Source organism: Callorhinus ursinus, unplaced genomic scaffold, assembly GCF_003265705.2.
Source record: "Callorhinus ursinus isolate GAN/ISIS: 27379988/994484 unplaced genomic scaffold, GSC_fseal_2.0 scaffold87, whole genome shotgun sequence".
Lineage (NCBI taxonomy): Eukaryota > Metazoa > Chordata > Mammalia > Carnivora > Otariidae > Callorhinus > Callorhinus ursinus.
This window is the reverse complement of record NW_027397149.1, coordinates 459563-482586: the sequence shown is the minus strand read 5'-3', so window position 1 is coordinate 482586 and position 23024 is coordinate 459563. Positions and strand designations below refer to the sequence as shown.

Here is a 23024-nt window from a genome sequence, read left to right as displayed (position 1 = left end):
ACTTAAGACCACACTACACTGGCCAGAGTTAACGTCCCGGACAGAAAAACCACACCCACCAAGTCTTCCACAGGGCCCTCTAACCCCTCTTCTCTCAAACACAGAAGAGAGAGGAGAGCAGGGGTGCTGGCTTGGGGTCAGAAGTGAGTAGTTTTCCGGGCAGAGTTGGAAGATCAAGAAGGCAGGTAAAAAGGCACAAAGGTGGGAAGCCTCATTTGCTTTGGCAGCTGAGACGTCTAGAGGGATGCTGGAGCTCAGGCTGGGCAGTACACACAACCTACAACTTCAGGCTGAAGAATCTGGCCAGGCTGCAGGACCTCAGTCAAATGGAGAATGGGCGCCCCCTGGGAGCAATGCTCGGTAGTGGACGCTGGAGGACTCAGATGAGGGGGGCGGGAGGTGGCGGTGGAGGAGGGGGTGCGGCTCAAGATGGGGGCCGACTGCCGGCCACAGTTTTCTTCTCACATCATCTAACCCCTTCCGGCATGACGGATTCCTGGGATCCCAGAAGAGCTGGGAAGGAAGGGACCTCGAAAAAGGAACTACCAACACGTGCCCCGTGTCAGGCCCTCAGCTGGGCACTTTCGTGAACATTGTCCTAACACACCTAACTCTACTTGGAGGTAGGTATCATTATCCCCATTGTTCAGATGAGAAAACCGAGGTTTGATGGCTTCCCAAGGAGGGGCGGGGATTTTGTATGACTTCAGAGCCTCTTCCCTGGAGTCCTCACGACCTGGAAGATACCGATTCCATGAGGTTTGGGGGAACAAGCATCCGGTGTGAGGCGCCCAAGCTTTCCGAGGGGACAACAGCGTGATGGTACTTTCGGCGAGAACCACGCCTCCCTTGTCGCGACAATACTGATTACTGTTGCTTTCCTTTAAGAGCCTTACCCTCAAATATGAAGTCCTTGCCACACGCGGGGGCGGACATTATATAGTCCTTAGATCTCCCGGACGTCTTTCTCCTTCACCCGCACTGAGCCCCACTAGTGACATAAATTCTACTCCTCCACTAGCGAGTGGAGGCGCGGGACTACAACTCCCGGCAGGTTGTTCAGAAGGAGGTGGTGGGGAGAGGAGGAAAGACACTCTCGCTTTCCGTAGGCTCGCAATTTGGCGTGTCCGCCGTGATGCACATTTCAACAGCCCACATCCTTTCTCTGGAGAGCTAAGGAAGGGACTACGTCCCCCATCAGGCACTGCCGCAGAGAACAAGCGCTGGGCCGCCATCATCATTGTAGTCCTTTCCCGCGTTTCTGCAAGGGAACAGCCCTAGTGCATGGACTACAAATCCCAGGTCGCCGTCCCCCTTCCCTTCGGCCGCCATCTTTGCTGGTTGTCCCCGCCCCTTTCCCCTTCCATTGTCTCGACCAAAGATAATAGAGCGGAGCTGGGAAGACTGCAACTCCCGTCAGGCTCTGCACCACCGGGAGGGGGATTTCGATGTTTCAGGCGGGCGAGGTGCCCAAGGTGGTAGAATGAAGCGACGGGGAGAGGCCAGGTAGCCTGCCATCTTTATGGTAGTCTCCTTATTTTCGTGGTTCCGCCATTCTTAAGGCACACTAGAAGACTAGAAAACTACTATTCCCATCGCACCTCAAAAGACCGACTACTAGTCAGGTGTACGCCCCTCTTCCACCATCTTGCTTGTAGTTCTCGTTCCTTTTCACCTTTCCATTGTTCCTGACGAGTAGAAATGGCAGCGGGAAGGCAGCAGATGGACTGCGACTCCCGTCAGGTACCACACACGCGGAGGGTTGTGGACAGGAGGGCGTGTGAGTGCCTGGGAAGGAGGTCGGGTCGGGGGAGAAGGCCATCTTGTTTGTAGTCATCGTTCCCGCTCCTTCTCTATCCTCTGCAACGGGGAGCCTCGGGGCAACCGGACTATAACTCCCGGCACCCTCGGCTCCCGGCTTGGCACGCCCTCCGCCATCTTTTTTGTAGTCCCCGCTGGCCCCAGCATCCCATTGTTCCCACGGTATCACCGGCGTCCGCAGGACTACGATTTCCGTCGTGCCCTGCGCGTGTTCGTCCTGGAAAGTGGAGGTGGTGGGGAGAGGAGGGGGCAGGGGGCGGGGTTCCTCTGGGAGAAGGAGGGAGTAAAGAGGAGGAGGAGGAGGGAAGGAGGAGGGAGGGGTGGGGGAAGAGAGGAGGAAGGAGGAAGGAGCTCAGGAGGGATGAGAGAGGCGGCCAGGGCCCCGGGCCGAAGCAGCGCGGGGCCGGGGGACCAGGGGGGCTGAGGCACCCCAACTGCCCCCTCCCCCTTTCCCTGTCCCCTTCCATCCTTTCCTTCCACTCTCCGGCTTGAGGAAGGGGATTTATTCAAATTTTATTTAAATCCCTATCTCTGGAGGGTCGCGCGCTGGGGGGAGGGGGAGAGGGCGGGGGCGCGCGCAGGCTGGGGGGGCGGGGCCGGAGCAGCTTCCTTCACCCCCCTCCACTCGCCCGGTAGCCCTAGGGCAGGGGGCCGCAGTCTAGGGGCGGGCCCAGGGGAGGGGGGCAGGTTACAGGGACCCCCCCCTCCCCGGGAACCGGCGGTGGGCGGGGCTTGAACCCCGGAAACGGTGGGGGGCCCAGGCCTGGCCCTGGACCCCTGGGCAGTGGGGGCCGGGAAGGGGCCAGTTAAAGGGCCGGGGGCGCTGGGGAGAGGCGGGTGGGGGGAGGGGAGCTGTGACTCGGACCCGGGACTGAGTGGGGCCCGGGCAGAAGCTGAGCACCCTGCGCCCGAGGAGCCCCCGTTGGCCTGGGGGGGCTGAGGGACTGAGCCCCCCAGAGAAGGACCTCCCCCTGGAAGGGCCGCGCCGCAGCCCGTGGGAGGGCCTCGCCCCCGGCGCCCCCCATCTCCACTCGCCGCCGTCCCGGCCTCCGCCGGAGGGAGGGGCCGAGCGCCCTCGGGGGGCCGTGGACCCCGGCGTTCTGAGCGTTCCGCGCCCCGCGCCGCCCGGCCCCCCCGCCGCCGATGGCCGCCGACCCGCCGGGAGCTGCCGAGAAGGGAGAGATGGCTCCCGGGACACGTGTGAGGTGGGTTCATGCGGCTCCTCCTCACCCCCAGACCTGGGCAGCTCCCACTCCCATTCATCCTCAGCCCGGCCTCTCTCTACCTTCCCCGCCCCCAGCCTCGCCCTCTCTTTGCTCCAAACTCCTCTCATCTCCAGCCCTCCTTCCTGTTACCTCTCAACCCTGGGGAACTGGCCTTCCTTCCTAGACCCTGCTTCCCCTTGCAGACCCCCATCCCCGCCTGCAGTCGCCGCCCTCCAGGCCCCTCCCCTGGAGCGCTGGAGGGCCCCTTCCCCCCATGGATGGGTCTGGAAGTCCCTGGAAAGGGGGAAGCTAGGGTAAGACTCTGGCCACGAAGAGACCCCCTCCAGGCTTGCTGAGTCTGTATGGGATCTTGGAGGATCTGGTTTCCATGGGAAGGGGAGCCCAAGGGATTCTAGACAATTAGGGATGGAAAAGTAGCCTGGGAAGCTTGGGGGTGGGGGAGAAGACATGTAGGACTGAGCCCATCCTGAGTTCTGTGGAGATGTCATGGTGGATTCTAGAATCCCAGGGAATCTGGGAGATTGCCCAGGCTGACCTGAGAGATCCAAGAGGAGAATGTCTTGGGGCAGAGGGAGCTCTGTGGGGAGCAGAGCAGTTGAGATCTTGGGCTGAGGAGGGGCTCTGAAGCAGCATGGGAGGGGGGTGTCTCAGAGCCCTGGGGATGGGGGAGGGCAAGCATCCCATTGGATCTGTTGACAATGTATAGGTTTTGGGGGAAGAGAGATTGAGTGGTAGTTGTGAGAGAGAGAGAGAGAGAGAAAGGAGAAAGGAAGAAAGGTCTAGAGCTTCTACCCAGGAATTTGTGGGTATCTTGGAGGTAAGTCTGGGGGAATTTTAGGTGGAGTGCATTTGGATACCAGGGGAAGAGTTGGGGCCTCTCTAAGGTAACTCCACGAACTAGGAGCCTGGCTTTCCAAGGAGCTTTGGTGTGGGGATGTCAGTGCAGAGTCCCCAGTCCCTTTCCCTCCCGAGTAGGCAAGGGGATGCTGAGGAAGTGTTAGAGGAAAGAGGAGTGAGGTCGGGAAGCCAGTTCTCAGGTTCCCAGAGGAGCCAGGTGAGCGCTTTGGAGAGAGAGGCCTTGAGTAGAGGGAGTGGTGCCCACCCCCTGACCCCAGGAGGGATAGTCTCCTTGTTCCTTGCCTCCCCGGCGTAGGAGAGCCAGCTCTGGCTGCCTAGGAATGGGGGGAGCTACCGGGAGTTTCCCAGGCCAGGGCCTCAGTGGGCCCACCTGACCCTGCTTTCGTTCACCCACAGCCCTCGGCGTTGCTGACGCCCCCAATGTCGTCGAGCAGCCGGGGGCCGGGGGCCGGAGCGCGCCGACGCCGAACCCGCTGCCGCCGCTGCCGGGCCTGTGTGCGCACTGAGTGCGGGGACTGCCACTTCTGCAGAGACATGAAGAAGTTCGGGGGGCCCGGGCGCATGAAGCAGTCGTGCCTGCTCCGGCAGTGCACTGCCGTGAGTTCTGCCCCCAGCACACCCGACACCCCCGGGGCTTTGGGTGCCCTTCCCCAGCCGGCCCACGTACCTTTCTGGGCCAGCTGCTTCGTAGCACACACTGTAGAGTTGCTGTCTGTTCAAATATCCACCAGGGCCATTTTTGTCTCCACTTGCGAGTGGGGGGCGATGTTAGGGCACCCAGAAGAATCTAACCCTGTGCTTACCTTCGCGTTTTTCCCGGCTTCAGAGGCACAGACCCATAGAGAGCTCAGCTCAGCCCCTCTTGTGCTCCTTCCTGGAGGAATCTGCGCACAGGGGCGCACTTCCAGAGCTGGCCCAAGGGAATAGGTCTTAGCCTTCCGGCCTCTTCCTCACCTGCCAGAGTGGTCTCGGATTTGAGGCCAGGCTCTTACCCTTTGTGTGACCTTGAACAGACACTTTGAACCTCAAGGTACCTTTCCTGTGAAAGATTTCCTTTGCTGAGTCGTAAAGATGAAGCAAGAACATGCATGTGAGTGTGCCCAGCACACAGTAGGTATCAGAGAACATGAGTTTCTTCCTTTGAGCCCCCTTTGTGGCCCTTCTCCAGCAGCCTTGAGGAGCCAGCTGCATCCTGCACCCCCTCCTGGAGGACCGCCACCTCCTTTTTCCTCCAGCCCCTCTGCTGCCTCTTCACCCTACAGCCCCCCTCTTCTCTTTCTTTGTTCTCCAACCCTTGCCTCACTTTCCTTTTCCTCCTTTCCCTACCTCCTTTTTCCTTGGGCCTGTCTCCCAACCTTCAGCATCCCTCACGTGACTCTGTATTACCCTGCCTTCCCCCCCAAAGTCAAGTTGTCTGAGGGCTGCTCTCCCCTAGGACCAGCCAGCTGCCTTTAGCATGCCCAGGAGTCTTGCCAAAACCTGATTCATTGTAGGGTCCAGAGCAACCCTTGGGCTGCCCATTGTGCAAACTCAGAATCATCCCAAGCTGCGGCCACAGCCCCTGCAGCTCTCTTGCTCTCTCTTTTAACAGTGTTGTCCTGTTTGCCACCGTTTCTATCCTTCCCCAAAGCCAGCAACAGTTTCAGGGTCACACACACACACAGACCCCGACTCCAGCTGCAACATTTGCAACAGCAATAACAACTATGTATCCACTGCCTCCCTGAGTGATCACATTCTTCCCGAGGTCTTGCAAAGGAAAAATGCCTAACCCCATTTTACAGATGGAGAAACAGACGTAAGGAGGTTAAATCACGTGCTCAAGGTCATACTGCCGAAAAGGAACAGATTCAAGATTTGACCTAGCTTGACCCATGGGTTCTGAACCTCATCCAGCAGCTGGCCAGGCTCCTGAGAAGAAAGGGTCTTCCCCCTGTCGCTTGCTTTCGGGGTCCCTAATACTCCCTCTTCCCCAACAGCCCGTGCTCCCACACACAGCTGTGTGCCTCTTGTGTGGGGAGGCTGGGAAGGAGGACACAGTAGAGGGAGAGGAAGAGAAATTTGGTTTGAGCCTCATGGAGTGTACAATCTGCAATGAGATCGTCCACCCTGGCTGCCTGAAGGTGATGGCCCTGGGGGCCCTGGAGTCTGAAGGTGATGGCCCTGGGGAGCGCTGCCTCTGGGTTTACTGGCACCCTACATCCACTCCCTGCCCTCTGCCTACAGATGGGGAAGGCTGAGGGTGTCATCAATGCGGAGATCCCTAACTGCTGGGAGTGCCCTCGCTGCACCCAGGAAGGCCGGACCAGCAAGGTAGGGGTAGGGGCTGGGCTGGGTGCTGGGTTCTGCGTAGACGGTGGGTTGGGGAGCTGGAGAGAACCTCAACCCCAGCTTCCATCTCCCCAGGATTCAGGTGAGGGACCAGGCCGCCGCAGGGCTGACAACGGCGAGGAGGGCGCCAGCCTGGGGAGTGGATGGAAGCTGACGGAAGAGCCGCCGCTTCCACCACCCCCACCTAGGCGCAAGGGCCCCTTACCTGCTGGGCCCCCCCCCAGAGGACGTGCCTGGGCCCCCCAAAAGAAAGGAGAGGGAGGCAGGGAATGAGCCCCCCACCCCAAGGAAAAAGGTGAGCCAGGGAGCATGCTTATTAGGTCCAGCCCAAGGGATTCTGGGAGCGGTAGTCTAGTTCCTTTTTGGGGAGGGTGGGCCTGGGAGGCTGTGCTCTGTGGGTTCTCCAAGGGGTTGTTGGGGGATGTAGTTTAGGAAATGTTGGGCGGGGGAGGGTGGAGCATGCTCGGTAGGGAGGAGAGGTACAGGTGAGGGGCACCTGGCCCTGGGCAGGGAGGCTTTGGGAGCCCTGGGTGCTTCAGGTAGGAGGGAGAGAGCATGCTCAAATTAGCTGCTACGGAGGAGGAAAGGAGGGGCTGGAAAGGGCCTGAGGGGGAAGAAAGAGAAGAGGAGAGCATGCTCAGTGAGCCAAGACACTGGTTGGGAAGGTGAGCATGCTCAGAGTTCTTCCTGAGATGTGGGCTTCTGGGATTTGTAGTCTAAGAAGCGAGCATGGATCTTAGTTTTGTGGACGATGAGGGGCTAATGGGGCCTCTCCCTTTCCCCATATTTCCCTCTTGCTCTGATAGGTGAAAGGAGGCCGAGAGAGGCACCTGAAGAAGGTGGGTGGAGACGCCTGCCTCCTCCGAGGATCGGACCCAGGCGGCCCCGGCCTTCTGCCCCCCAGGGTTCTGAATCCGAGCCAGGCTTTCTCGTCCTGCCACCCTGGGCTCCCTCCCGAGAACTGGGAGGTGTGCCGGGGACCTCCACCCTCCCCCTCCCATCTTTCCTTGCCCCACCCTCCACCCTGGAGACAGAGATCTGTCCCTTCCTGCTCACCTTGTCCTGCCCCTGCCCCATTTGGCCACAGTGGCATCTGGACCCCTGGGAAGAGTGGAGGGGGAGAGGTGGGTTGGGGCCAGGCCACAGGACTTTCCAGGAACCCCTGGGGTGTCGTCTGACCCATTTGCGTCATCTTTCCAAACCTTAAAGGGAAAAGAACTGAGTTCAAATCCCTGCCCACTGACTCCCTGTGTGGTCTTGGCAACTTGTCAGCTGCTCTGAGCCTCGGTTCCTCATCTGTGAAGGAGATGATACTACCTACCTTATCCACCCATCCCACAGAACTGTTTACATCTAATGAAAGTAAATGAGATTTGTGAACTGTGAAATGTACTTAGATTTGAGGAAGATGAGGCCCAGAGAGGTTAAAAGACTTGCCCAAGGTCCCACAGCAAAGCTAGGATTCAGATGTCACTGTGCACTGACACATGAATGCAAGGGTCTGCCTGATTATGTTCAAATCCTGCTTCTGCCATTTGTCAGTTTGTAGCCTTGGGCAAGTCACTTGGTCTCTCTGAGCCTCAGTTTCCTTGAGTGTAAGGAGAGTGGTCCAGGTTGCCACTCCGTTGGAGCGCTGTGAGGATGTGGGTCCGTGAGTATGAGGTGCTCTGTCATTCTCATATCGTTGAGTAGACACTTGGAATCACCTAGTCCAGCGTTCCGTATTGTAGATGATGAGGCCGGGGCTTCCCAAGTTCACACAGAGAGGTGGTAGCCGAGTTGATACTCAAAACGACATCTCTAACTGTTCTCCGTATTTCACTGCCTTTGGAAACTCATAAACTATTGAAACCTGGAAGGCTTCTAATTCTTTGAATCAGTGCCTTCACATGACAGATAAGGAGACTGAGGTCCAGAGAGGGACATGCTGCGGCTGAGGCCTCACGTCGTTCAGGGGCAGAGCCATGGCTGGAGCCCAGGACTGTTTCTCGGGCTGCTCATCCCCTGCTGACTCCTCAGGACAGGGAGGTGGGCAAGCACGTGTCGGGCCCTAGAACAGCCTCCCCCCATCTCCTTGCAGAAACCAAAGCCGCCTTTGGCCTCTGCTGAGGGCCCGGCCGTGCCATCCCCGTCCCCACAGAGGGAGAAGCTCGAGCGTTTCAAGCGCATGTGCCAGCTACTGGAGCGGGTCCCTGACACCTCCTCGTCCTCCTCGGACTCGGATTCCGACTCTGACTCTTCAGGCACATCGCTCAGTGAGGAGGAGGCCCCTGGCGAGGCCCGGAATGGGCGACGGCCAGCCCGGGGCAGCTCGGGCGAGAAGGAGAACCGCGGGGGGCGGCGGGCTGTGCGCCCTGGCAGTGGGGGGCCCCTCCTCAGCTGGCCCCTGGGCCCCGCCCCACCGCCCCGGCCCCCACAGCTGGAGAGGCACGTGGTCCGGCCCCCACCTCGAAGCCCTGAGCCCGACACACTGCCTTTGGCTGCTGGATCCGACCACCCGCTGCCCCGAGCTGCCTGGCTTCGTGTCTTCCAGCACCTCGGGCCCCGAGAGCTGTGCATTTGCATGCGAGTCTGCCGGACTTGGAGCCGCTGGTGAGTGGCCTGGACGGGCCTGGGTTCCCGCTTGCCGTATGACCTGCGACAGCCAGTTATGACCTCTCTGGGGCTTGTTCTTACGTTGATCATACTCCTGTAGTATGGATGTTTTCTAGTCTGATATTTCCGTATTTGCTGCGTGCAAAGCCACTTTCCATTGTTTGAGCTCATTTAACTCTCATAACAACCTTGTGAGGGTAGGTCCTATTATTCCTTTTTACAGATGAAGCTGAGGTCAAGGTTGTGGAGAGGAGATAGTGGAACCAGGAATTTGAACCCAGGCCCCATGGCTCCAGAATCTTTGCTCCTAATAACCGTCATTTATGAGCGTTAATGTGGCAAGCAGGGTGCTAAGTGCTGTCGCACATCACCCAGTTTGCTTTGCACAGTCCTTTCTCTGAGGACGGTCTCACTAGAGGTCCCATTTACACATGAGAAAGCTCTTTGCTGAGGTGGCCCCTGCCCTCTCAGAGGCAGCCATACTTCAGGCTCCTGACTCCCCTTGTCACTTCTCTATGCCCTGGAGCTGCCACCAGCTCCCTCTGCCTTTCCTCCCCCCATCTCCCCGCTGCTTCCTAAACCTTGCTTGTTCAGACATGTCGGTCATCCTCCCAAGCCTCTGGTCTCCCTCTTCGATCCTGCCCCCAACAAAATCCTCCCCCAGTCCCATCAGACTCCCACAGCACCCTGTACGCCTCACAGAGCGCACAGAGGCCTTCACTCATTTATTCACGCTCATGTTCTCATCGCTTGTTACAGTGGGGCAGATACTGTGTCTGTTTTATCTGCGTGTTCCCAGCACAGGACAAGGGCAGTGGAGGTGCCCAAGAAGTAGTTCATTAAATGAGTACATTCAGGCTCTTTCCCAGGCACATCCTGTGCAGCAGGCGTCCTGGTGGGCACTTTGCAAATTGTGGGCTGCCTCGTTCCTCATAATCGCAGCCCTGTGGGAGGATGAGGGACACCTGAAGTCACAGCACAAGCTGGTGGCTGAACTTGAACTCCACTCCTTTTCCTTGGGACTCTGGGGCACTAGCTCGCACCTCTGGTCTCTGTGGAGGCTGGAGAGCTGAGAGGAAACTGAGCTGAGAGGAGTGTGCGGGCTCTGGAGGCAGATTGCCTGTGTTTGAACCTTACTCTTCCCCTGATAAGCTGACAGCCACTGGCCTAGTTTCTTAACTTCTCTGTGCTTCAGTTTCTTCTTCATCTGTTAAACCAGGAGAACCAAAGCATTTACTTCGTAGCGTCTTTATTTTTATTTATTTATTTTTATTTTATTATGTTATGTGAGTCACCATACGTTACATCATTAGTTTTTAATGTAGTGATCCACGACCCACCGTTTGCGTACAACACCCAGTGCTCCATTCAGTACATGCCCTCCTTAATACCCATCACCAGGCCAACCCATCCCCCTTCCCCTCCCCTCTAGAACCCCCGGTTTGTTTCTCAGAGTCCATAGTCTCTCATGGTTCATCACCCCCTCCAATTCCCCCCCTTCATTTGTCCGTTCCTACTATCTTCTTTTTTTTTTTTTTTTAACATATAACGTATTAATTGTTTCAGAGGTACAGGTCTGTGATTCAATAGTCTTACACAATTCACAGCACACACTCTCCCCAAAGTCGTAGTGTCTTTATGAGCTAATGTACATAAAGAACCAAGGACAGTACCCAGGAAGTAGAAACTACTCAGTGCCCTAACTGTAACCTGTATTATTCGTTCAGTTACAAATACTGACTGAAAGCACAGACTTTATATCTTCAGAGTGTGGGCCTGGGCCCTTGCAGAGCTCCCAGTTAGCCTGCAACATAGAAGCAAAGAGAGCAATTGCTGGGGATCCCCACCCCTGCGCATGTAGTGTTTGGGGATATGTTGCTCAGGCCTCTTCAAGGCCAGCTCTGTGCTTGGCACATGGGATCCAGGACCGAAGAGGACTTAATTTCTACCTCAAGGAGAGACTTGTGACCGGAAGTGGATGAAGCAGAGAGGCTGGACGGCACAGTGATTTTCAGCTTGGGCCCTGGAGTCTGGCACCCATGGGTGTCATCCACGGTGACTCGTGTCCTGCTTGAATATGTATAGCCGTGGGTGGATAGCTCTACCTTTCAAGGCTTGTTTTCTCATCTGTAGTCTGGGGTTTATACTAATACCTTGTGGGGATTAAATGAAGTGGTTCTTGCAAAGCACTTAGCACAATACCTGAGAGGTACTAAACACTCAATAAAATGGTCGTTTTTGGTAAGGACGAGGGTAGGGCAGAGCAGAGGTACAGTGGGACCAGTCAGGAGGCTTGGAGGCTGGAGGGGTAGAGAGGAGGGACTGGGGCTGAGAATTTTTTAAGAAGCAGAATGGCTTGTGTTTGGTACCTGGGCAGCAGGGTGACGACTCTTCAGCTGAGTTTCTGGCCCACAAACCTGGGTGGGCAGGAGCACTATTCCCCAAGCTCGGGAATACCAGAGGAGGAGCAGGTTCCAGGAACGCGAAGTGCTCAGATTTGACATGTTTGGTCCGAAAGGCCTGTGGGCCAGTCAGGAGCTAGCAGGACGGCAGATGCATGTACAGGTCAGATGCTGGAAGGATCCAGGTTTGGAAGTTCTCCCCCTGCAGGTAGCAGCTTCCAGAAAGAGGAGAGAAGACAGAATGTCAGTATCTGTGAGTTAGAGAAAGACCAGCCAGAGACACGAAGGAGATGGTGGAAGTGTCCCGCAGGGGAGAGATTGAGGAAGGAGTGAATGATAGAGTGTAGGATGTTGGCAAGAGGTCGTGGGAGACCAAGGACCACAAGTGGCAGTTGGATTTGCTACATGAGGCCCTGGTGTCCTTGGCTGTGCTACGTGGGAGTAGGGCACCAAAGCCAGGTCACATGGGGTTGAGAACATCAGCTCCAAGAAAGGGACTTGATCTGTTCGTTGCTGTGTCCCTAGTTTCTAAGATGGCGCCCGGCATCCAGTAGGTTCTAAGACATTACTGGATGGATGGATGGATGGATGGATGGATGGATGGATGGATGGAAGTGAGGAAACCAAGGTGGTGTGTGGAAAGAGGCAGTGAGGGTGGAGCCAGAGAGAAATTTGTAGGTGGGAGAGCAGGAAGTTGCGGGCTTTCCTGTCTGGTGGCTTTTATCTCCTCTTGGAACTGGGAGGCAAAGTGAATGTACCAAGAGCAAGGGGAAGGGGGCAGGCAGAAAGCATGGTAGAGTTGTTGAGGCGCAGAAAAGAGGGTTGGAACTTTGGGGGACATGGGCAGAGGGTGGCGAGGAAGGGACTGGACCCCAAGGTCAAGGCCAGCTGGGGCTGGGAATAAAGGCCTGGAGACTGGTGGATAGGAGGACAGTGGTGGCATCGGGGAGCCCAGAGAGCTGAGAGTAAAGAACCAGGCTGTGAGCTCCTGCCTGGCATCAGTTGGGCTGGTACATCCGCATCCCCAAAGGGCCTCTGCAAGACAGAGGCTTAGGACCAGAATTTCGGATTTGGGAGGTGGGCTTAATAGGGGGCTGACTGGGTCGGGGTGGCCGGAGGCTAGGGTAAAATGAACTGGGTTAGGGAACTCAGACATCAAGCCCTGATGCCCCCGGATGACGGCAGGCCGTGCCTCTTAGCAGTTCTTCCTACCCCTCACCTTAGTGTCATTCCGCAGCTTGGAAAGGACCCATGCATGGTTCCCTGCTGCCCTCACAGTGAACTCCCACAGCCCTGCTAGACATTTGCACACGTATAGTACCTCAGTGACTGCACTGAATGACGGTCCCGCCAGGCATTGCAGCCTCCTGGCCACGGTGTGCCACCCCAGCCTCCTCTGCAGTCTCCCCCCTCCCCCTTCCTCAGACACAACTCAAGCGCTCAGGCCAGACCAGCTTGGGTTAAAGCCTGGTTCTGCTGCCACTTAGTAGCCGTGGGACCTCGAACAAGTTTCCCAACCTCTCTGGGACCTCATTTTCCTTAACTCTAAAAAGGAGGTTATAGTAAAAGTATTTACCTCCTAGGGCTGTTGTGAGGTTGACTGCCTAATGCACAGACCAGTACCTGGCCCATAGTAAACCTTTGATAAACACTAGGTATTCATGCTGTAGTCCTCCCCATCTTCCTCATTATTAAGGTGAGGTGTGGATTGCCCTTTGTTCCTGCTGCCTGAATTTCTCAGAGCGCTCCGTTTTCTCTCTCTGTCCCAGGCCTGGATGCTGGTTCTTCCCCATCTGGAACATACATCGTCTTCCCACTTCTGTCTCCCTGGGAGGCGCCCTGTCCCGTCCTCTTGTTGACTCTTGACTATATCCCTTGCTGCTTCAGTTACCGTGGACTGGCTGTGTTTCCCCCGGTTTCCTGACAGTGCAGCGGAGGCTGGACACTTAGGATCTGTAGGGCCCTGAGTGATTATTGGCTGCCACTCTGAGGTTTAAACCCAGTGTCCTGGTCATTCAAGGGCAAAGGGACCAATTAGTTCAAGCCAAGAAAAGTCATGGGAGACTTCCTGGAAGAGGAGACACTGGGGCTGAGTGTGGAAAGCTCTCGGTTGGTTGGCATTTCAGGCAGAAGCACAACATGTGCCAATATATGTTGGCACCAGGCAGCATTGTGTGTCTATCGGCGGGCAGGTAGTTCGATGTGGCTGTTGTGGAGTATGATACAGAAGCAGTTGGGGGCCTGTGTGTGCCCCCAGGGGGGAAGGGTTCCCTTCTAGCCATGGAAGATCCAAGGGCTTCAGGGTGATCGTGGCAGTTGAGCTGAGACTCAAGCCTGGGTTGGAGTGGGCAGGATTTCACCGAGGGGAATGAGAAAAGGGGCAGAAGCTCGGTTGAGGGTAGGCTGGGTTTTTTCCTTTTCTGTTTTGTAATCGGAGAGATTTGCAAGTGGTTATTGGTCGAGTGGAAGGAACCAGGAGGAGAGGCTATAATACCAGGAGGGGGGAAAGGGGGAAGAAGCGGCAGGCGGCACCGAGAAGTGGGGTTGTTTGGATTGAAGCCTTAGTGTCTGTGCCCCCAGTAATTCCCTAAAATGTCAGATGGGGCTCTGTGGAGAACGCCTGGCAGTTTCAAGTGGCGCAAAACCATGGCTTAATCCTTGTATTAGTTTTGAAAAGGAAGTGTCTCCGCTGGGTGCTATTGTATGTTTAACATCTCTGTAATACTTATCTCCCTGCTTAACAAAAATAGTCTTCAGGTGGTAGCCTAAAGCCTAATAGTCCCGGTCGGTTTTTATTGTATGTATCTCTAAGGTTAACATTTTTATGTGAAGCAATACTGGTTTTTTTTAATTAATTAATTAATTAATTTATTTATTTATGAGAGTCAGAGAGAGAGAGAGAGGCAGAGGCAGAGAGAGAAGCAGGCTCCCCGGCGGGACTTGATCGCAGGACCCTGGGATCATGACCTGAGCCGAAGGCAGACGCTTAACCATCTGAGCCACCCAGGTGCCCCAGCAGTACTGGTTTTAAGTGCAAGGAGGGGATCTATTGAAAGATAAATTCACGTTCTGAGAGAAGGGGATAGCACCTAACTGGAGTTGGTAACCACTGCTCCAGCCCCGAGCTTCTCGAAGGGAAAGCGCTCAGAATGGGGTGGTGGGAGGGAGGTCAGACACAGCTTCCTGGGCCTTCCCCACCCCTGCTGCTTCTGACACAGTCCGTGTAGCCCAGTGGGAATTTCCTGACATGCTTTTGAGAACTGGAAGAGAGTTTTCAGACTAAGTCTCGAGGAACTCTAGTGTGCCACAAAGTGTTCACAGATGACCTTGGGAGAGGTGGGGAAGGGTTCCTTGGTAAAATAAGTTTGGGAGGGCCTTCTCTGGTTCACTGCATGTCGGACCCGTCAGGGCTGTCAGGGACCAGGAAAGCTGTTTAACTTTGTGTAGGCCTCATTCGTCTTTGGAACTTTGATTCCTGGGCCCTACCAAGCCTTCCATAAACATTGAGTGGATAAGTGAAAAGCTGTAGATGATGTGTATTGTGGGGGAGCGCTCAGTGGAAGCTTCAGGGACTTCATGCCGGCTTCGCACCATTCATTCATGCAACAAATGTGCAACGGGTAACCCCTGGCACAGTGCTAGGTACTGGCGCTACCAAAGGGGAAAAGCCGTCCTGCCCTGGTAGGGCCTACATTCTAGTTGGAGGGACACAGTAACCTGAGACAGGAGGTAACAGGGCCGTAAGTCGAGCCTTGGGCAGCTGGCCATCAGAATGGGCCAGATGTGGCTCAAAGGCAGAGATGAATAGAGGAGATGAGATGTTCCCACGAGTCACCATAACTTAGCCAGGGAGAACTCCAGAGGCACAAGGTGGGGGTGGTGGGGGCTGCTGACAGATCCCTTTGGTGTTACATCAAATACAGTGTGTAGGGTGTTTGTGTCTTTGGCAGAGTGCTTTATAAGCTGTAAGGTCTAAAAACTGCAGCGACCTCATTTGATCTCACAGTAGCCCTGTGGGGCAGGCTGAGTCTGGGTCATTATCTTCATTTTACAAGTGGAGCGTCTGAGGCTCAGGGAGAGGAATGGACCTGCCTGGGGTCTCACATCCAGTTAGTGATGAAACTGAGCCCCAAACCCAGTGCCCTTGGCCCGAGGCTGGGTACTTCCTGCCACCCCTGCTGTCTTTGTGGGCCAGGACAGAGCTGTGGCGGATGAACTCTTGAAGTAGGGAGTTTCGCAGGCTCCCTAAGAGCTGAGGGCTCTGTCTCCCTCTTGTGGCTGATAGGTGCTATGACAAGCGTCTGTGGCCTCGAATGGACCTGAGCCGGCGAAAGTCACTGACCCCACCCATGCTCAGTGGTGTGGTTCGTCGCCAGCCCCGAGCCCTGGACCTCAGCTGGACAGGTGTCTCCAAGAAGCAGCTCATGTGGCTTCTGAACCGTCTGCAAGGTAGGGTGGGATGGCAAGGTAGGACAGGGTGAAGAGGGAGACAGTGCTGGGATGGAGCACCGACTTCCTGACCTCCCCTGCCCAGGCCTGCAGGAGCTGGTGCTCTCCGGCTGCTCCTGGCTCTCTGTCTCTGCCCTGGGCTCAGCCCCACTGCCAGCCCTGCGGCTCCTGGACCTTCGCTGGATTGAGGATGTTAAAGACTCCCAGCTCCGCGAGCTGCTGTTGCCTCCACCAGACACCAAACCAGGTGTGGTGTCTGTTGGCTCATCTGTAGATGGGTTGGGCAGGGGAAGGGGGGTGGGTATGAGGCCTCCAAGGTCTCTTCCAGCTCATGCTGGGTGTTAAGAGATTTGAAGAAAGGGCAGAACGCATGAGTTTGGTTAGGAGGCCTTGCTTGGCCACCGTTCATTCGTTTACTTCCCTGCTGTGTGTTGGGCCCTGTGATAGGAGCTGTGAGGGAACAGGGATGAAGGGGAAGTGGCCCCTGTGCTCCAGAGGGGAGATGATTATGTGATGAAACATGGTATAAGACAGGAGGATGGCATAAGAATTCTAGAAGAAGCCAGGGGCCTGGCTGATGGCAGATAGGAGTGAAGTCACTGGGTGTGGTGGGTGCTCCTGAAGAGCCTCCTCCAAGGGGTGCAGCGGCAATGGCCATGGAAAATGCAGGCCCAAGATGGCCAGTCACTTCCATTGGTCAAGAGGAGCCAGACACGTGGATTTTCCTGTGACATATCCTTGATTTTAAATGACAGCAGTTAATTTAACATTCTTTTCAAATTCATGTGTGGGGCAGTACATATATGTACTCTATGGCTGAGCAATAGATTTGGTCCCTGTGCCCCCTTCCCCTACGGTAAAAGAATAAGGGTTTTCCTGAGGGAATGGAGCAGAAAGAGGGATCCAGTTGACTTGGAAGGTTGCATCAGGGTGGTGGTACCCTCTCCCGTCAGGCCTGCTACCTCTTCAGCCTGGGTCAGGCCTGGGTACCCTGTCAGGTAAAGACAGCTTTTACTATTGGACACATACTCCAGCCTTGGCCTTCTGTAGGGCCCTGGAGACCTCACACAGCCCCAGTCCCTACCCTAGTAGAACCCCAGTAGTGCAGAAGAGAGAGAATCAGAAACAGAAGGTTACAGGGTGATACGGTGGAGGCTGTGGTTGGGTGTGGGGAGCAGAGAGAGAATCCCTCCTTGAGGAGGTGCTGTTTGAACTGACTCCTGAAAGGGACAGGGTTGTCCCAGGGAGTGTGAGGCAGGAGTAAGCACTTCCGTAGGGAATGAGGCCCATACTGGTAGAGGGGAATGCTGGAAGCAGACGCCCGTCACAACGGAGGTGTGGGTCAGGAGCACTGAGGCCTGGGGGCTCCTTCCTTGTCTAGCCAGGAGATGGTATGCTCACAATACAATAGCTTCTCTGGCCAGGGGAACCATCCAGAAGGGCAGATCTGTCCGTGTCACCCCTGTGCTCTAAACTCCACTCCTCATAATCTCCCAGTGCTCTTTGGATAAAGACTAATACATTGTCACTAAGGCCTGGCATGGTCTGGCTCCCACTGACCTGTGCCATCCCCACATTTCAGCCTCTTCAGCCTCCTTGCCAAGGTTCCCTCCAGCCCTCAGCCCTTTGCTTAGTCCTTTTTGTCTAGAATGCTGTACCCCCCCTTTGTCTAATTAACACCTAATCATTCTTCAGGCCTCAGCAAAAATGCCACTTCCTCCTAGAAGCCCTCCATGATCCCCCCCCCTCCCCGAGATCAAGGTTCCTTTAGAGCTTTGAGAGCAGTTCCCTCCCAGCTATCACTGCATGGTGGTGAAGTGATTTGATGGAAACCCATTTCCTCTCCGAGTTCTAAGCTTTGGGAGGGCAGGGGCTGTGCTCACCCCAGAGCCTTGCTTTCACAGCTCACTTTTCAGTTCCCTTCTTCCCACTCCACCAACCCCACCCCCCCCACCCCCCCACCCCCGCTTCACAGCAGCCTTGGAAGGAGGTAGAGAAGCATCTAGGATTCTTCTTTCTATCTGGACAAGACACCAGAGGCTCAGAGGGGTTGACTGACTGCTGCAAGTCACACAGGCAGAGCTAGACGGGAGAACTCCCCATTGCCCACTCTTACCGGAATTGGACTGAGCCAGAGAGATTTGGGTGGGGGTGAGGGTGGGCACTGGGAACCGCGGATTCCAGGAGGTGAGAAAGTGCTGGTTGGCAGGCACCCTGATACCAGTTCCTCCTGCCTGAACTACCTCAGGAGCTTGCAGTGATGAGCCTTCCAGGCCCTGAGACCTATTGTAGTGTTGGGACTCTACACCCACTTTTCTTATCTTGGCTCCCTGGCTCTGGGCAGCATTCCTTGAGCAAAACTTAAAGTTCTTCTATTTCCTTGTGTTTGTCCCTGCTGTTCTCTGCCTGGCCTACTCTCACCCCACTCTTCACGTTCAAATCCTTGAAAGCCCAGCTTAAATGCTGCCACCTCAATGAAATCCTTGCAGATGCCCACTTCCCCTGCCCAAGCCAGAAGTGACCTGTCTGTCCTCTGCTTCCCTCTAATGACTTTTAGCTGTGGCCCAAGATTGAGGGCATCTGTAGATGGAGCCCCTTCCCAGGTTCTCAGCTCCTCAAAGGAAAAAACGAGGCAGAATTCAGAGTTTGCCAAGTCAAGTGCCCACAAAGATGGCCTGGCAGGTGACAGAGGCGACGCGCTTCGGGAATGGCTTTAGGGGATAGCATCTTGCAACCTAGTTCCCAGCTAGTCCTTTTCAGGTGAAAGGGATAGCCCAGTGGTGCCAGATCTTATAATTTTTCGGAGAAAAGCTCTATCTAAATTTCTTTATGGAAATGTCCTTTTCGTAGCGTTCGTCATTTGAGAAAAATTTCAGCACTGTGCAGATTCCATAACACATTTGGGTAGGCTAGTTTCATGAGTTGGTGATATCTGATCTGGTTTATCTATTATGGGCTAGGCTGGTGCCTGGGAGGCAGATAGTGTTGTGGTATGTTTGGTCTGGCGTCCTCTGTTACTTCAGTCATGTGACCTCGGACAGATTGCTTTAATGATTTGAGCCTCAAAGTTCTCATCTGTAAGCAGGAGTGATAATCACATAGCTGTGGTTCTTAGAGCGTGGTCCAGACCAGCAGCATCACCATTACTGGAGAACTTGTTAGAAAAACAAGCTCTGAGGCCCTACCTTAGATTCCCTAACCTCTTGTGGGTCCAGCAACCATTTTAGGCAGCCCTCCAGGGGACGCAGAAGAGCCCCTGGCCTAGGGGCAGGCCCCCACTTGGGCCCCTTGGCTGGTGCCTGGCCCGCACTGAGTACTCAATTAATGGTGGCTGGTGTTTAGGCACTTAGTTTGAAAAACAAAAAAACTTAGGGGCACTTGTGTGGCTGTTGGTTAAGCATCTCTTGATTTCTGCTCTCAGGTCATGATCTCAGGGTCAACAGATGGAGCCACCCGTCGGGCTCCATGCTGGGCATGGAGCCTGCTTAAGATTTTTTTTTTTTTATTTATTCATGAGAGACAGAGACAGAGAGAGAGAGAGGCAGAGGGAGAAGCAGACTCCCTGCTGAGCAGGGAGCCCGATGCGGGACTCGATCTGGGATCATGACCTGAGCCGAAGGCAGACGCTTAACCATCTGAGCCACCCAGGCGCCCCGCCTGCTTAAGATTCTCTCTCTCCCTCTGCCCCTTCCCTCCCCTCTCCTCTCAAAACTCAAAATGCAGGAATGTGGTAGATACAATAAAAGAAAAGCAGGCTACATGCCACATGCTTTGGGTGTAGAGATGAGGGACATGATGAGTTCTTCTTCCCTGGAGATGAGGGAAGAAGTGGTCTCTAACCTCAGATCTAAAAGCCAGGGACACCAGCCAGGCATAGGATCGAACATTAGGTGTCCGTGGGCAGAGTCTCAGAGCAGGGTCACCTGTGGAATTTGGCCCAGGTGTTTGGGAGTGTGGGAGGGGGGGTTAGGAACAGAGACAGGGATGAGCCTTTATAAGAACTGGAATGTTCTAAACAAGGAGGTGCCCTCAGAGTTTTTAGTAGAGGAGGGATGGTGCTCCACTTTTTTTTTTTAAGATTTTATTTATTTGAGAGGGACAGAGATAGCGAGAAGAGAGCACAGTGGGGAGGAGAGGGAGAAACAGGCTCCCTGATGAACCGGGAGCCTGACACGGGGCTCGATCCCAGGACCCCAGGATCATGACCAGAGCCGAAGGCAGATGCTTAACTGACTGAGCCACCCAGGTGCCCCCTGCCCCACTTGTTTGTGAGCACAGTTCTCTTTGAATGCCAGGAAGGAGAGGAGAGACTGGACCGGGTGAGGAGGCTGGGGCAGGAGTTGAGGCAAGAGTGGTGTTGTCCCCGAGGGGCGCCCGGGGAATGGAGGGGAAGGGATCCAGCTGGTGATGTTACTAATGGAAGGAGAGGGAAGTAGGAGAGCCTGGGGTGGCAGTTCCATTAGGGATGGCATTTGTCGAATGAGTGAATATATATTGAGCACCTATGTCTCAGTTGCTAGGGACAGAGCAAGAACAAGACAAAAATTCTTGCCTTTGTGGAACTTACATTCTAGTGGGAGGAGAGAAAAAAATAGGTCCCATGGTGAGAAAAGGGGGGGACAATAATGGCAGGGAAGGGGTAGGAGTATGTGGACTGTTACCATAGCAAATGGAGTAATCATGGAGGGTCTCACTGAGGAGGTGATGTGAGCAATGGATAGATTAGATGAGGTCAGGTTGAATGGGTGTTTGGGAGAAGAGCAAGCCCTGTAGAGAACGCACGTGGAGGCTCTGTTATCGTGGAAGCAGGTTTAGGGGGTGGCGAGCGATGGGAGTGTGGAGAGACGGCTGGTCTGGCTGCCGAGGGGCAGGCACAGGAGTAGCCGGGGGTGCTGACCTCTTAACCGCCTGCCCAGGGCAAACGGAGAGCCGTGGGCGGCTGCAGGGGGTAGCAGAGCTGCGCCTGGCAGGCCTGGAGCTGACAGATGCCTCCCTGCGGCTCCTGCTGCGCCACGCACCCCAGCTGAGTGCCCTGGACCTGAGCCACTGCGCCCACGTCGGGGACCCCAGCGTCCACCTCCTCACAGCCCCCACTTCCCCACTCCGCGAGACCTTGGTGCACCTCAATCTTGCTGGTAAGCATCCTGTCTGTCCATCCTGCTAGCGTGTTGGTCCCCGTGGCCAGTGCCCACCCCGTACTCACCTTCGTGGTCTCCGCCGCCACTGCCGCCCCCCTCAGGTTGCCACCGCCTCACGGACCACTGCCTCCCGCTGTTCCGCCGCTGCCCGCGCCTTCGCCGCCTAGACCTGCGTTCCTGCCGCCAGCTCTCACCTGAAGCTTGTGCCCGGCTGGCAGCCGCTGGGCCCCCTGGCCCCTTCCGCTGCCCAGAGGAGAAGCTACTTCTCAAGGACAGCTAGTTGGGTGCCCCCCACCCTCCCCCAGGACTCATCAAGAGCCTTGGACCTCGGGCCTTCATTTTATCCCTGCCAGGAGGCCAGGTTACCCACCTCATGACTTGGGATTCCTGCCCAGGGACTCGAGCCAGCCTCCCCCCTCTCTACCCCCTGCACTGATATCTCTGGGGGTCTCTCCTTCCCATCCCTTCTCCCTTCCACCTGCTTCATTGTCCATCCCCTGGGGGGAGTGGGTCAGAGGTACAGGGGGGTGCTGAGCCAAAGGGATGGTGGGAGGGGGGGGGTAAGGTGCAAGTTTGAGGGAGGGAAATGGGGAAAGGGTACCTGCACACAGGATACTGGGAGCCAGGGGGCTGGGGGAGGTGGAGGATGGGCTGGGGGAGGGGGGGCAGAAAGCAGACCACCAAGGGTTCAGGGAACAAAGACCAGACACTTGGAGTTGGGGGGTGGGGGTGGGGCCAAAAAGGGAAACCAGAGGAGCAATTGGGGATCCACGTGTCAGAGATGGGGGGGGACTCGGGGAACCAGGGGAAAGCCAGGGCTGAGAGAGGGGTGGGGGCAAAGAGCAGGTGTGGGGGCAGTAGTACCCCCCTCAGGGGGTCACACCCCTCTCCTTACTCCCTCCCCAGATTTCAGTTCCTTCCCCCCCAACCCTGACTCCTTGAACGTCACTGACAATGGCAGCTATTGCGAGGAGTGGGGGCCGCGGGCCTACCCGCTGTTCAGCGTGGCCCAGGGGAGTGGTGAGGGGTACCCCAGCCCCCTACCTGTCTCCCCGCACAATACTTGAACATTCATCTGTACTGAAGTGTTACTTGAACCGGGGGAACCTCGGACCTGGGGGAGCCGGAGTGAGGGGACTGATCGGCTTGGACTGAGACTGGTCTGGTGGGCACCCAGCTTGGACTGCGCCACCCCCAGGCTCTCTCTTGCTTTACTGTATTGAGCAGCTCCACCCCTCCTGACCTAAGGTGGGGGTGGGGGTGGGGTGCCAGCCCAATGATGGGGAAGATGGGACTCCTCCAGCTTGGCTCTTCCCACTCTTTCATCGTCATGGAAACTTGTATCCCATTTGCCCAGGGAACTGCCACTCCTGGTTGCCATGGAAATAGCAGCCAATGGACACCTCCCGAAGCCAGTGCTAAGGCTGGAAATGGCCCCTCTTAGTTGCCATGGGAACTTAGTAACAGACTCGGCCCTCCCCCACCCTCCTCGGGGCGGGGGGCGGGGCTTGGGGAGCCAGGGGGAGGAGTTGGGGCCAGGTCCCGCCCCTCAGCCCAGGTCCCACCCCGGGGGAGCCGGGTTGTACCATGTAGGGGAGGGGGGATCTATCCACATACCTCAGGTAACAGGGAGGTGCGAGGGTGGGGGGAGGGACTGGGCGGACCAAAGGCCGGAGGGGAGGGGGTTCTGGGTATCGCGAAAGGCTTGAGGATGGGGCCGCTTGGGGGAGGGGGAGGAGGCAGCCCGGCGGGGGCAAGTGGGGGTCCCAGCCGGGCTGGGCCCCTGGGCCCCAGGTCTGTACAATACGGTTTGCTATAAAACTCAAAATCTTCCAGCCAGGGCCGCCGCATTCGTGTGTCTCTCACCGGCGTTGGGGTGGGGGGAGGAGCTGGGACGACTGGCTAAGGGGGCTATTTGGATGGATCTGGGGGTCCTTAGGACTTCCCAGGCTTCTCGGAACTGAGGATGCCGGACCCCCTTTGGTGCCTACAGGTGGATGGGTTCACCTTCCCCCAGCTCACTACTTACGGGGAGGGGTTTGGAGATCTGGGCATCTTAGGGGTGTCCCAAGTGTGCCGAATTGTCCAGGGCCCGGGAACTCCCAGCCCTAGGCTGGGGCGCGGGCGCCTGGGTGATAGTGAAGTGGCCTGGGGTCGCGAGGTCCCTCGGGATCTCTGCCGACGGTCTTTCGTTCCCCCCGCCT

The 23024-nt window shown here is 56.3% G+C and overlaps 1 protein-coding gene and 1 long non-coding RNA gene across 2 annotated transcripts; one reads left to right on the top strand and one right to left on the bottom strand.

The window, feature by feature from the left end:
- Window positions 1-2702: 2702 nt before the first annotated feature.
- On the top strand, window positions 2703-21100 carry FBXL19 (F-box and leucine rich repeat protein 19). Its single transcript, XM_025853775.2, is given in 12 exon segments — window positions 2703-3026; window positions 4302-4502; window positions 5885-6028; window positions 6132-6218; window positions 6312-6446; window positions 6448-6531; window positions 7043-7075; window positions 8317-8828; window positions 15519-15682; window positions 15768-15929; window positions 20599-20817; window positions 20922-21100. Coding segments are annotated over 11 exon segments (1896 nt in total). The 5' UTR covers window positions 2703-3026; window positions 4302-4325.
- Window positions 10127-21020, bottom strand: LOC141371693 (uncharacterized). The gene is made up of 3 exons (XR_012376846.1): window positions 20886-21020; window positions 11201-11448; window positions 10127-10635 (listed from the first exon to the last, which is right to left on the bottom strand). It is a non-coding gene; the product is annotated as an uncharacterized lncRNA (long non-coding RNA).
- Window positions 21101-23024: the final 1924 nt, after the last annotated feature.